This window comes from Frieseomelitta varia, unplaced genomic scaffold (assembly GCF_011392965.1).
Source record: "Frieseomelitta varia isolate USP_RPSP 00005682 unplaced genomic scaffold, Fvar_1.2 scaffold_411, whole genome shotgun sequence".
Taxonomy (NCBI): domain Eukaryota; kingdom Metazoa; phylum Arthropoda; class Insecta; order Hymenoptera; family Apidae; genus Frieseomelitta; species Frieseomelitta varia.
In genome coordinates, this window is record NW_025110159.1 from 511,242 (window position 1) to 526,572 (window position 15,331).

General features: G+C 40.1%; 2 protein-coding genes across 2 annotated transcripts in view; one reads left to right on the plus strand and one right to left on the minus strand.

Moving 5' to 3' along the window:
* The window catches only part of LOC122531690 (protein amalgam-like), a 238,083-nt gene that overhangs the window by 202,587 nt on the left and 20,165 nt on the right, over positions 1 to 15,331 (plus strand). The gene's annotated exons all lie outside the window — the stretch shown is intronic.
* On the minus strand, positions 4,779 to 12,218 carry LOC122531680 (alpha-(1,3)-fucosyltransferase C-like). Its single transcript, XM_043659787.1, has 3 exons — positions 9,920 to 12,218; positions 5,912 to 6,212; positions 4,779 to 5,217 (listed from the first exon to the last, which is right to left on the minus strand). Exons 1-3 carry the CDS (start codon positions 10,479 to 10,481, stop codon positions 4,869 to 4,871), a joined length of 1,212 nt encoding a protein of 403 aa, XP_043515722.1. The 5' UTR covers positions 10,482 to 12,218; the 3' UTR covers positions 4,779 to 4,868.

A 15,331-nucleotide genomic window follows, 5' to 3' on the forward strand; every position in this document is an offset into this window, starting at 1 on the left:
CTTTTTTTTTTTTTTTTTTTTCATCGTTTTCAATGTTTAACACGTATGTCGAACGCCACGCTGTTTTTACATGACTAGCTCAAGACGTCAAAACGAATCTGTTATTATACGATGGATATCGTATTGAAGTATCATCTGTAACAGATAAGTTGACGTATATAGGGCGAGTCTCGTAACGTGATGACATCAAATAACTCAATATTTGTTGTACGAAAAAATGTTTCAGATAGAAGTTGCATGGCTTCCAGGGTGACATCAGTTTTATGTTATTTTGCTTTTTTATCAAAATATGAAGGTCACCTTTATAATTTTTTAAATGGAATATTTAATACTTCTTCTCGAATTCGGATAGAGCGTTGAATTCATATATAAAAAAGTATTATACCAAATAGGGTCTAAAATTCATAGTTACTGAGATTAATGATCTTTTCTAATACAATGTAAAGAAATATTTTTGCTAATATCTCAGTAACTATGTATTTCAGACCCTATTTGGTATAATACTTTTTTTATGTACGAATTCAACGCTCTATCCGAATTCGGGAAGGAATATTAACTGTGCCATTTAAAAAATTGAAAGTGACCATCTTGATAAAGAGAGCAAAATAACGTAAAACTGATTAGAATACTACATGTCAACATTTTTTCGTACGACAAATATTTAGTTATTTGATGTCGTCGCGTTACGAGAATTACTCACCCTGTATAACTAATGTTTAATGTTAATTTATTTTCGCTGAAACGCGTTTCTTCGATTTTCATTTTATTTTTTGAGCCGACAACTGCTCCAGATGCAGCAGGAAATTATTCCTCTTAAGTGGACGACCACCGCAAGAACGCTTGAACGCTCCAAGGTACAAAACACTGTCCCCATTGTTGAGAGAGAACTGCGCAGTTCGGGCTAGTTGCAAAGTCGCCGAGCAGAACGTTCCTCGAAGGAGAAATAGAAAAAGCCGCGCTTGGCGATCTTGAGAGAAGCGCTAGTTGCCGCAAGAACAGTTATAATCACCGCGCTCGCCGCAAACGTCGACGTCCGTGCGTCCGGTTGGACAGTTTAGCGTTGTATGGATCTCCTCGCTCTGACAGTTGTCCGCAAACCGTGCCCGATCGCGTTCTCCTTATTGTTAGTCTTGTTCGAGTATGGCACGCCCGTCCGTGTAAACACGAATTTAGCTTCCGCCGACAAGACTGACAAATGGGGCTAATAAATTTCTAAAATGTACAAGACTGACGCTTTTCACTCGTTTATCGTCTGACGTATGCGAAATAAATTTTCAAGAGTTTCCCCGTTGACAAATAGAATCTGCGTATAGTGCAAGAAACGTTGTCGATCGATTGTTGAGAAAAAAAGAGGGGAAAAAAAAAAGAGCAGAAATGAAACTTGGACACCAGCGGAGGGTGAAAAGGGGCGACAATTTCGTTGGTCATTTTATCCCTAACGGTGCCATACATCCACAACGCGACGTCACAATAAAAACTTATACGTCACGGTGACGTTGAAATAGCTTTCGCAAAAGTGGTTAACCAGTGGTCTATTGTGTGGCGTTTTCCAGCACTGTGCAAAAACGCATCGGACCGGAGCGTGCGCTTCTTCACATCGGCTGGCCTGAAACGTCGAGTCCCATCCCGTGAAAGAACGTGGCACCCGAGTCTACTTAAGAGTTCACGTATTTCCTATCCTTTCCATCGCGCGATCGTAGAAATATCGTTCTTAACTGAGTATCGTCACGGTGCACCGTGTTCGACACTCAGCGGTACACTCCTCTCCCCGTTTCAAAAGAAATCGAGTTTCTCTTTGGCATTTACAACGTAGAATCAAAATGCAACTCTTTCTCTCTCTCTCTCTCTCTCTCTCTCTCTCTCTCTGGATTTTCGTTTCGAGCGAACGCGAGTTAAAAATTTGCGCGTCACCCGCCAGGAATTTTCCATTCGTACGTTTAACAATAGTCGCTTCGTCGTGGTTGCATAATGCCTGGAAAAAATACAGCGATCAATGTCATTACGATAATGAGTCAGCGAAGCGAAATTAACAGGATAGAAGATTGTAAACAGAGCCGAGGCAAGTCTACCTTTCAAACTGCGACACTCCTGCTGAAGGAATATTAACGCTCTCAATGACACTATTCAAAACGAATCTTCAACAAGACTCCTAATTAATCAACGGACCGTGCTTGTTTACGAAGGATCGCCGATTCAACCAATTATTACGAAAATTCTCGGTGCCTCGGTTTAAACAATTCCCGCGCGATTCGAATGGTTTTGTCGCGTCCGTTCGCGCCAACTTCCTCGTTCAACGACTCGAGCGTGATTTTACAGGCCTTTTCAGACCAACGCGCAACGCGTTTGAAATTTCTTCGACCGTCGCGTCGAAGAAATCGCGCAAGAATGCCACCATCGGTACCAGCGAGTCTCTCTCTCTCTCTCTCTCTCCCGATCCATCGGAGAATGACTAGTTGTTTACTAGACGCGACATATTTGACGCTGGAAACTTTCCGGGAAATAGCGCGAACTTTAATTAAAACAGGCAGCGTGATACGAACAAGTCTCACTTGTCTTTTTTGTCTCTCGAAAGAGAAGTTGTCGTTGCCTGTTGTTCCGAGCTGTGACGCTCTCTCGAGTCGTTAATTTTGTCCATCGATGACCATAAACGCGCGACAATATATACAATTATTGTCGTGGCCTGAAAATGACGAAAGAAATCAATCGAATAGCGAAATTCCTTGGGAAATGTGTCACGCATTCTCATGATGAGAAAATATATTAATATTAATATTAAATAATAGAAAATATATATTAACACTTGTTATTAATATTAGATTAACAAGTAATATTAGAAAATATATATATACTAAAATATATATATTAATATTAATATAAATTAATTAGAAAATATATTAAATATATTAAATATGTATATTTATTGTAATATATATTAAATATGTATATATATTATAATATATTATAATATATATTAAATATATTAAATAATGTTAGAAAATATATATATTAATATTAATATATTAGACCAGAGCTTCTCAGAAGATACATAAACTAGGAATACTAGGAGTACTAGGAGACTAGGAATTAAAACATTTGCCGATAATAATAAAAATCATAAAAATCATATAGAAAATTTATTCGAAAACAATTCTTTGGTATACATACAAATATCATTTCACCATATATTAAAGACCAAATACGAATTTTTGATAAAATTTCTGCGATCCCCAAACCTCTTTGAGAAGCCCAACGTTAGACTGTCGAAAACAACGTTACTAGTATCGTAGCGAAAATAAGAAATTGTAACTTCGACGGTAACGTGATATCAATTATAACCGATGTTAGAATATAAAATTTCTTCGTTCGAATGACGTCGCGATCCTAGAGTTTCCTAAACACTGAACGTGAACGAATACCTACTAAGAACGATTCTCTCTCTCTCTCCTGAATTCTCATCCTTCGAATGAATTAATCATTCTTGTTGCCGCAGCGATAAACTGGTTGACTGGTTCATTGAATTTTAAAATAACATTCGAACGATTGGCATTGCGCAACAGCACGAGCAAAATTATCGTTCACAGCCTTGGCTTTATTTTAAAGGTGACGTGCAAATGGTTCGCTGAAAGCCCGATAAGTGATTGTAAATGAGTTCTGGTAATTAGAAACCGGTGCATCGTTCTCGCGAGCCACTTAAAAATACGTGTACCGTGTGAACACCAATCGCAGCGTGCTTGCACGTTATTATAAGTTGTAAACTAATTGATTAAAACTTTCTCGCCGATGGTTTCGGAATAAATTTCGGGATAAATTGTGAGAATCATCGATCTATCGGCATGTTCGATTTGTACATTATTTCACGGCAGGAACAACGATCGATTAAACTTCCGTGTGAATTTTTTAAATCACGAACGAAACATTCTAATTACGCTTCCAATAACTACTTCTCCGTTTAATCGGCAGCTCATACGTAAATTTCAAACATTTCCCTCTCTCCCTCCCTCCCCCTTCTTCCCGCCGTTCTCTCTTTCACTTTCGCACAATTTACCCGTGAATTAGCAATTTTATTGAAATATTAAATAAGTTACGGGACCGTGCAACGTAGATTTAGCTTGCGTTTAAAGTTAATACGTTTGAATTCATTTAAACGACCGGCGTATGCCGCTTAAAAAGTTCCTGCCCCATTTATTGTTTGAGATTCCACTTTATGTAGAACTTTCGTTCGCTGATATTTTGTACATTTTTCAGTATTATTCGAGTTAAACGCGATAGCACGCGGTTCTGATAAACAAATGGATAAGTCTGGGACTTGGATATTCTCTGTACATGCACACAGCTATGTGAAAGCGTGTTCGAACACACGTGGACAAATTTTGCGTGTCTATAAGATACATTGAAATTTCATTAGCACTGTAGTGACGCTCGACTCGTCGATATATTAGTTATTTTGAAATAACTCTCAATCTTGTACGATTGCAAAGCAATTAAGGCTAGTATCTGTTTGAAAAAATCAGAAAATTGTTTACTACATTAGTAAACCTTATAGTTATTTCTGACATCAATTTAAATTAATTTACGACTCTTAGTTACGAAGCGCGTAACGTCTTGTAATTCACACATATTTTGTCAGATTTCAGCTTTGACCAATACGATCGCGCAACAGTGTTAATGAAATTACAAAATGTTTCCTACATACATACATACATACATACATACATACAGCATACGAAGTAGTACTATATATAATCGCGGACCAGTGAAAATAAATAAAACAAATCTAGTCCTAAATCAACAATAAATGTATTTCGCGGTAGGAAAATTCATTTACATTCGCGCGGCGATATTTTAGAAAAATATAAAGTATAATCAAGTCAGTCTTTGAATACGGATCCCGTGAGGTAACTTTGGTAATGTAGATATTTCTGCAAGGGGCATTTCGACCGACTGTACCAATTAGACAACGAGTCATACGTCCGTGGCCTCTTCCGCTTATGGAGAAACTCGCACAGATTGCACACCGCCTGCCGAATGCCCCCGTCGACTTCGTAATATCTCTTCCAGGCGAAGTACTCGCCGTACTTCCGCGGATCCTCGATCAGCTTCCCTAAATATTCAGCCAGGCTGTTCGGCGTGTCGAAGTCGAGGGCGTCTATGTAGGAGAGCGGCGGTGCAAAGTGGCTGTAATTGGCGCCGCCGTAAACGATGGGAATTATGTTGTATCTGAAAGCAGAACGGAAATGATAGTGTTTTGCATCCGCTTCCTTTAATCGCCTGGGCGTTCCCTTCAACTCCGAAATGACGAGTATCTATTATAAATAAGGAGTAAATTGAGCGTGGAATTTCAATCGCGTTTCTGTATCGGTCCGGAACCTTCCAGAAATTTCACGGAAATTTTGTTCATTCAGAGAATCGCGAATTTCTCAATTTCACCGTGCAGGTAAACACAATTACTGCAGACTATTTGATTCTAACAATTTTATAACATTTCGTAAACGCAGTGAAGGAAATAAAGTAATGCAAATCTCCAAAGTAACGTAACATCCAATCGTAAAGAAGCGGATGACTCGCTTGCGTAAGTTCATTTCTCTCAACAAGATGATATTTACAACATTTTTCGTTTGCTTTTATTTTCCCGTCGCTTCTCTAATTTACGAAAATAAGAACTGGAAAATAATAACAAAAAAGAAAGAAAAAAAAAAGACTATCACAGAGAACAAAAATATGGTGGAAATGAAACGTACGCGGACAAGCTTGTCGGCAGGATCGGTGCACGGTCACGTGTCGAAACAATTTTATATAGGACGCTGGAAAACTGAAAACGCGGATACGTCAGCCGATTCGAAATCGGTGAACACGAGCTGCGGCTGACAATTTGATCGTCAAAAGATCGTTTCGCCGCGGCCATTGTTTTTACCTGAGGGCATTGTACAGCTTCTCGGTTACGTAATCGTCGCACAGCGAGTTCTCGAACGACAGGTAGAAAAAGTAGTTGGGTTCGGCGACTCGTGCGAAACAATCGTCGCTCGATGGACAATTCATGCTGCCGCATTTCCCGTAAACGTCGATCGGTATGTGCCTGGACAGCTCGTTCACGTACTCCTGCCGGCCGCTTTTTGCCTGGCAGTTGCTTACGAACCAGACGATCGGCTTCGTCTTGCCTCGAATCGTCCTCGACAACGACGACGCGGCGCCCTCGTCAGCGAGCGATCGACCACCTGTGCAAATTGTTGCTCTCGTGAGACGTTCGACGATTTCAACCGAGCGTCGTATAGATAATACTACTGTATAACTCGACGACTGCTTCCATTCAGACAAATTATTTTCACTTTAATTTTCACCTTTCGTTTATTCATTATTTAATTTATGATTAAATATATAATTTAATTCATAATTTGATTTATTCGTTATTCAAATATGAATTCTCATGCGGAAAAGAAAAAGTGACAAGAATTCCTGCTAAAATAAATCCGCAACTTTTTTTTTATTATATGTTTTCTTCAACATTTAAAACGTAATGAAAAAAGTCTGAACTTAAGCTTAATTTCAAATTAATAAGATTAGTTTCTTCTTGCATTTTGATGTTTTATTAAAAAAAAAAAAAAACAGATGGGAAGAAACTTTCATATAATAGTACAGATAGATGATAAGTGAGACGAAGGTAGGATACATAAATATATAAGAGTAACTAAGATAGATAAACATAGCAGAATTGTGGAAGTATCCTCTGTTTGCAAATTAGTGTTTACGTAGTATCATGTGTAGCGCCGATGAAATTTACGTTAATGGATTAATAACATATTGCTCGAGAATTTTGCTTTTAATGCGAATATCTAGCGAGCAATATGCCCGAACAAATATTAAAGAGAATCGAGGAACAAAATAAGTTTCTATTTTTCAATACAGTCTATTGCAAATGATCCGATGGCAAGTCTTTCTTAATTATTTCCACGAATTTCTACGAAAGCATTCTCAATTAGTCCGAAAATTTGTTCCTTCCTTTAACTTTAAAAATCGCGAGATATTTTTTGGAACCAATGTTTATCTACGTATTCACGAATCGTAGAATCGAGGAATCAACAATCCTCGGTTGTGGAAAATTTATTAAAACGTACGCGAACCGAACCAAACGTGACCTGGCTAACAAGAAGCGGCAGAGTTGCAGAAACGGGGGACAGCTAATTTGCAACGGTTAATAAAGTCATCGGCGACACTTTAATTAGCACGTGCGAGCCCTGCACGTTACGCAACGACGATTACGCAGAGAAATTGTTACAGTCTACGACTGTCCTTCGCGACTTCCCAACCTTTTCTCCGTTTCTATTAACGTAACGCTCGCCTTTTTCGATTCCCCGGGGGAACACGTGTATTTAATGACGATCAGCGTGTTGGGGGGGGAGGGGCACGCGACACATGATTAAAAAGTCAAAACTCGCGATTACACGCCCCCTCACTGTTCGATCTCGTTAGAGTTTTAACAATTCCACCATAGTCCCTCCTTTATTTTTCGTTCTGCAGCAAGACACGTTTCCCCCGGCTGTTCCCCGGTCGCATACGAAGAAACAGCTCGCCGCGGAAACGTTTTTGCCGCTCGTTTCGCGCGGGTGCGCAACCACGAAAGAACAGCGACCCGTGTCTCGTGTTGCGACAGCAAATGGCCGGGTTCTTTGTCGCACCGTAGGCAAAAGCAACGCGGAGAGAACCGAGATTAATTACGCACCGCGACGATTATGAAGCACGCGGGACAAGATGACGCGCCATCCACAAGGCAACCGCAATGGTGAAACACGTTCTCGTGTTGTTCTAAATACGGAGACAATCAAAATTGATATTCGAACTCGTCGCGTCGAAATTTCCTCCTCTTGCCAGTCTAAATCGAATCGAAATATATTGATTTACAAGAGCGTCGTTTCTTGCCGATCGAATGAAAGTATCGAGATTGTCGTCGAAATTACGTCGAGAATAAAATTGATATACTATACGAAATCGTTACTTCGAAATTTCCTTTCCTCCTTTGCAATCAACACTAACGATGAACGCAAATGAAAATAGACTGATTTATAAAAGAAGTCATTTCGAGATTATCGTCAAAGTTGTATGATTTGTTAGACCAAAATTCAGACATAAGAATTTCCTCCTCTTTTGTAATAGACACTAACAAGCCCAAATGAAAATATATTGGTTTATAAAAGAAACATTTCTCCGATTATATAAAAGTTTATCGAGATTATCGTCGAGGTTATCTTATCTCTGTTAAATTAATATCGACTTAAGAATTCCTTGCTTTAAAATTCCCTCCATTTTTGTAACTGTTGGTGGAAAAGGGGATAAAAATTCAGCTTGAACACGATGTCCTCTTCCTCTTGCGTTGTTGTGAATTGTCTCTGCCTCCTGCATTCTGCAGCAATATGATCTACTTCATTGCAATTAAAGCATCTTTGTCTTGCATGACACTGGTCTGCAAAGTGACCTCTCTTATCACGTTTAAAACAGTTCACATTATTCCTTGCGCTCTCTCCTACTTTCCTCACACTTTCATTATCTCTTTCAACATGCCCTTTTTCTCGTCTCAATTCGTTTTGCTTTAATGCGTACCTCATATCATTTATTGTCATGTTGGTTTGGCTCTTCAACATCCTAACGTTCGGTTCAAATTCTTAGTCCTCTCAAAATAAACATCTTCAGTTCAAATCCTTCGATGTCCTTTCCTAACTGCCGACATTTGTTTCTCAATCTCTCAGCTCTGTTTATATGTTCATCAACGATTTCATCCTTCTTCATCTTGAGGTTGGTAAGATCACTCAGGTATCTGGTTTTTAACTGTTCCGTTTCCACCGCCATGTCGTTTTTTATCGCATTCCATAATTTTTCTGCATTTCTTTCGTGGCTGTATTTCAGCAAATGGGCCTCGGTCATAGTATTCAGCATGAATGTTCGTCCCAATCGTTCCATATTTGGAATTTTCTTGCCTATTCCGCTTCTCCGGTCAATGGTTTTTCAGATGGTTTTACTGCCATTATCTTTCTCCATAATTTTTTGGATCGAAGTATTCCCTCTACCTTTTCTCGCCACAAAAAATAATTTCTGTCGTTTAACGACTCAACGCCGGCAATATTCCAGTTGTCCGCCATTACGTCGCACGTCGTTGCTTTCCCGTTGTCTTATTATTTTTCACTTCTCTTTGAACCAACTATCTAACCACGCTTCTTATCTCTCTGTTTTAATTAATTCACACTTCTCTCTAAGCCAACTAATCTACTGACTGACTTGCTAATTATCTAACTAACTAACTATGAAACCTACTGATCAACCACGGACCTCTGCTACCATTTGTTGGTGGAAAAGGGGATAAAAATTCAGCTTTCTTTTACTCTTCCGCTCGAATCACTATCACTGTTTCACTCGAATTACTATCTCTTTCCAGCTCGCTATTCCTCTTTTAGTCTTATCCCCATTACTACTCATTGCTCACTCGCTATTTCTCTCTCACTCACTCATGTCAATAATAATTAACTTCTCACAGTAACCAACAATAACAGATCCAAATGAAAATATATTGGCGAATCATTTCTACGATTATATAAAAGTTGCGTCGTCAAGGTTATTTTATCTGTTAAATTAAAATTGACATAAGAATTCGTTGCTTTAAAATTTTCTCCTCTTTTGTAACATTGGTTTATAAAAGAATCATTTCTCTGATTATATAAAAGTTTCGACATTGTTGTCGAGGTTATGTTATCTCTTAAATTAAATTTATTGATTATATATGTTCAAATCAAATTTAATTGACATAAGAATTCGTTACTTTAAAATTTCCTCCTCTTTTATAACCAACGTTAACAAATCCAAATGAAAATACGTCGTTTCATAAAAGCTTTGTCTCACCGATCGAATAAAAATCTCGTCGATTGTCGTCGACAGTTACCTGACCGATTGTAAAACGCGTCCCAATTCGCGTTTCTGCTAGGTGCGACGATTTCGCCGGTGTGGGAATCCTTAACGATTCCGTAGGTCCACACGATGTCGCTGTCCAATCTGTACGTCATCGTGACGTTAAAGAAGTCCTCGTAAAAGTAGCTGGTCAGCGGTCTGTTGGCCGGACTTTCCAGATTCACGAAAACGTACCACTGCCGCGGTGACCTACTCCTCGGCAGATCGGTGAACTCGAGCTCGTTACCGTGAAACAGGACCGCGTCGAAGTCCATCAGATTCGCGTAGCTCCTGTCGTGCGTCGCGTAACAATCGTTTACGGGACAGTCGTGGAATATGTCGCCCTTGCCCATGTAAAACGTCTCGTCGTTGAACATGGTGTTCCAGAACAGGATCTTCTTCGTCGTGTTCCTCACTCGCGCGTCGCCATTGATGATCCGCCTGAAGTGGAGGATGTCGTCGATCTTCCAGTTGAAATAGAAGGACAGAACGTAGAGGGTGAACGTGAAGATCGTGACGGCGATCAGGCTGACTTTCACGAACATCCATAATTTCATATCGGTTCCTCTTTTGGTTCTATCTCTATGTATCGTCCGACGAAACCCTGCACTACGATTTTCATTGAAGATTCATTTCTCAGTTCTTCCTTTTATCATCAAGCGCGATTAAGTGTTATTAAGCGTCATTAAGTACCACTAAGACGATCTCCTGGTCCTATTATCTTGATGGAAATTACGTTTGTCGCGAGCTGGATAATGCGAACTTGAATTGCTCTCGGCGATGACTTGAACGAGACAACACACAACAGGAAACGTCGCTCACAGAGGCAGATTTCGATCTCTCTCGCTCTCTCTCTCTCTCTCTGTCTGTCTCGGGTCTTAATTTGCTATGAAAAGGATTCGCAGCGAACAGAAGGCTGACGAGCAGAAGTTAACGAATGTCGGCCGAGTGTTACGTGAAAATTGAAAATGCTCGTAACAATAATTCACAAAGAGCTCCGAAAGAGAGATAATGATTCGTTACCGCCAGACCTGTCCAATTTCTTCCCCTCCTCCGGCCAAGCGAATTTGACACTCGATCAACCGTTTCCCCCTCTTCTTTCTCTCCAGGCCCTAACCACGATTATCATCGTTTTCTTTTTTTTTTTATTGAATAGTACACCATTCGCATTTGTGACATATGCATATTCAAACGTAGTCGACCGTGGATCGATTCTTCTTTAATAAGGAAACGTTGAACACTTCCTTCTGACGTGCGACTTTGGACTTCGTTCAGGCAATTCGAAGAAACGCGAAACTGAAAAAATTATAGCTCTTGTAGCTGTTGTAGATAGGCAGTAAATTAGATATGCAAAAATAGAATCGACAAAGCATCGCGAATGTGTCGTGCGAATGTGTCGCAAATCATATCGTTGACACATGGAGAGAATTGAAATTTTTCCAAGTCCAAAGTTCACTGTGAGTCCGAGTCGAATGGCGACAAGTTCCATAATCGACGCACATAGTCGGTGCAACACATAGAGTCAACCAAAAATTTCACAATCCTTTTCTAAATCATCTTCAGAGTCAAATCTTTCTCTCCGGTCTCTTCCGTCCATCAGTTCGTGTTTCAACTGATTTCGACAGCTGCGCAAAGTTCAAGGTTCACGCCGTGAACACTGCACTCGCGACCGAGTCCGCGAGTCGCGGGAATTTCGTCGACGTAGACGCGACTGTGCGACGGAACGCGTCGAACTACGCAGAGAAAAAAAAGTGAGACTCCGTTTCCGGCGTAGGATCGATGATGGAACGAATCGATAAAGCCGGTGATTGATGGCGCACCATTGCCGCGACGCGTCGAGCATGGAATCCGAATATAGGGCACAGATGTTCGACGAAGGAATTTGTCGCCGTTCGCAACGTTTTACTCTTTGAAAGAGTCTCGCGAACTTCGCGCATCTCGGCTGTCCTATTTTCTTCCCTCGGCGCACCTTTTTCGTTACGTTTCTCAATCAATAATCGCCACCAAGTCGCCGCTCCGGCTATCTGGCGACAGTTCCCTCCCGATTTTACTTCAGCGTCTCTCTTGCTTCTTGATCTTGAACGTTGATCGATGAATCCGGTGAGACGATAGCTGATCGCGAACGAAACGATCGAGCAGGCTTCGGGGCGATCGAACGAGTCGGCGGGTAAATACTTGAAAGGCGCGTTAGGGTCGGCGAGGAAAGGTAAAAAGCACAGGTATCGTGCATCGCGCGACTGCCGGGTCTGTCAGCAGTTCTAAGTCGACTGGTCAAATGCAATGTGCACGCTGTAATGTCTACGCTAGTTTCAGAGAAGAAGGCATCGGTGGGGGGAACTGTCGATGAGTTGAAATATCAGCAACAGCGAACTGTTCTATCGTATTTTTAAAGCTGATCGATCTATGTCTGTTATCGCTGCATTTCATTACTCTAATTTAATACTGAGGCGAAGAAGGAAAGAAGGATATATGGAAGAGACTAAACGAAAAGCCTTTTAGGAAAACCGTTTCTTTTATTTATTTATTTTTTTCCTTTTCAGAGAGAGAGAGAGAGAAAGAGAGAGAATATCGTAAACTGTAATAAATTATTGCGATTGTCTATTATATCCAGCGTAAATCTGGAACTGTAACGGGCTTGTTTGCGGGAAAGCGAAACGCTTGGCGGATCACGAAGGTCACTGCAGAATAGAAGTTGATTGCGTTGCATCCGCCTACACTGTTTCCTCTGTTCCCATGAAATTTGTCGTCGGATACTTTTCCCCCGCTATCTCTCGCGAACACGTGCACTCACTTTGACTCCTATCTCTGACGAATATAAAATCATCCATCCCATTCTGCCCTCTATTCTTTACAATTAGTCACCAATATCTTCTGTCCTTTCTTTTCCAGACTTCCCAACTCTCTCGAGCAATATACGTGTATAATGAATCGAAACAATGCTAAAACACCTATTTTAGTTCTCTTGCTTAATATCTTTGATAAGAACAAATGCGACGTTAACAAAACTCTGTGTCCACGAATAATTTGTCACATGAGTAATGCGCGAGATAACAATAACGAGTTTTCGGTATAATATAAAAATTTAAGAAAAATATTGACATGTGATTTGCAGCTCTACTGTACTTACAAAAGTATATTTTGCCATTTTTCTAACGACACTGCGCCGAATTTTCGACTCTCGACATTTTACATCTCTTGTGTTGTTACTGCATAACTCGTCGTTGGAAAATCGTTACTTTTGTACGGGGTGAAACAGATTTTCTTAATATGCCATTCGTTGCCACGAAAATATCGCCAAGAGACTAGGTGGGTGCCAATATTTTTCTGACTCCCGACTGTAAACAGGGGCGAAAAATACGAAAGCAAGAGAGAGATTTCTCCGAAGCACAAGTCCGATTGTAACCACTGCTCGAGCTACCACGTTGCTCGAGCACAATAAACAGTTTTGCTGGCAAAACCGTTGTCGCAGCCCAGCGTGATGCCGACGACCCACACAATTCCGACGTTGTGACACCAACATAAGGGAAGATAAGATTCATTTATCGCGTTATTACAGCGAAACGATTCGTTTCCGGATGTAAAGTGTCGAAAGGGGACGAAAGGAAACGTTCGAAATACGAAAGATACTCGCGTGACAAGAGCCAAGTGGAGCCTGCCAGATTTTATCGACAGATCGCCGGCGAAATTGAAACTTATATAGCCGCGCGTTCGCTCGCGAGTGACACAGATCGCTCGATTAAGAGGCTTTTCTCGAGAAAATGGAGCGACTTAGTGCAACTTCGCTCCTTGCATCACTCGATGGTAAAACTTGGCCGTTCACAATCGGCACTTGAACGACACGCCGCAACTTCCACCGGGCCGGAATGAAACGGAAGACGGTGAATCACGTGCGTCCGATGTCGTGATTTACGAATGGAACTTCTGCCGGTGACTCGCTTTAACGATCATCTGCGCGAGACTTCTCCGAGTTTATCAAATACCAACTGAAATCTCGCCGAGAATCACGGCGCGTAGATATACTCGAACATTTTTCTTCGCGTTTCTCCGATGAAATAAACGCCGGAACTACCAAAATGGTCAAAATGACCATTTGAATATTTTGTAGATACGAAACGGCATATTTTTGGGAACTCGAGTGATTCTTCGTTGAGCTTGTGTATCCGATTGTATTGTAAAAATTATCTTTTACTTGGACGTCTCTAATGGAAATTTTATGCATTAATAGTTAAAAGCTCGTTACTTTCGGAAATGGTCAAAATGACCATTTCAATATTTTTGTTAAATATAAAAATATATTAATATTATTAATTATTAATATAATAATGTATTAATATTATATTAATATTTTATAAATATAAAACAACGTATTTTTGGAGACTTGAACGATTCTTTGTTAATCTTGTGTACCCTATTGCATTACAAAGATTTTCTGTTTCTTCGACTTTAACGTCTCCGATCGAAATTTCATACATTAATTATCTATAGTTGAAAGCTCGTTCCTTTTGGAAATGGTCAAAATGACCATTTCAATATTTTTGTTAAATATAAAAATATATTAATATCATTAATTATTAATTGTTAATATATTAATGTATTAATATTTTATAGATACAAAACAATGTATTTTTGGAGTTAAACGATTCTTTATTAATCTTGTGTACCCTATTGCATTACAAAGATTTTCTGTTTCTTCTACTTTAACGTCTCCGATGGAAATTTTATGCATTTGTTGTCGATAGTTCTCCTTTCTTTCGGAAATATATCGAGGACTGTCAGCCGATGCGGGATTGAGTCTGGAGTGGAATTCAGAAAAGAGTGCAAAGGGCAAGGCCAAATCGGCAAGCCCGCGACATCGAACAGCGATGCGACGCCCCGTGATTAATTCTTCTCGTTAATCAACGCCCCCGATCCATCATCGCGGTATCTATGACGCGGTTATTCTTCGACGCGGCCCGGAACGCCGCGAAATCAATCATAATCGGAGTTTAAGAGGGTGGCTGCGACTTTATGAAGTCTCGCCGAGGGTTCGCCTGCGCGGATTTATCGCGCCATTATGATCCATACAAACGCGTCGTTGCATAGCTGCCTAACGACGTGTCACGCGAACGTGATTTTTGTCTTTGCAATTATATTTCGCCGTGGTAACTGAATAACTTAACCCAGACGCTTCCCGTACGCTTGTACCGCGAATTTTTATGTATTTATGGAACGAAAGGAAATGCATGTTACATAACATGCAGAATTATGTAAAGCATAGCGTTCGTTATAATGTCAAAACGAGTTTTTTTTTTTTTTCATTCTTTTTCTTTGATTACGTTCGTCGAAATACGAATTTGTATAAACATTCACGGCTGTATATACAACGATATTTTATCAATGAAACTCTGTGCTGGAACGAAATATGAAA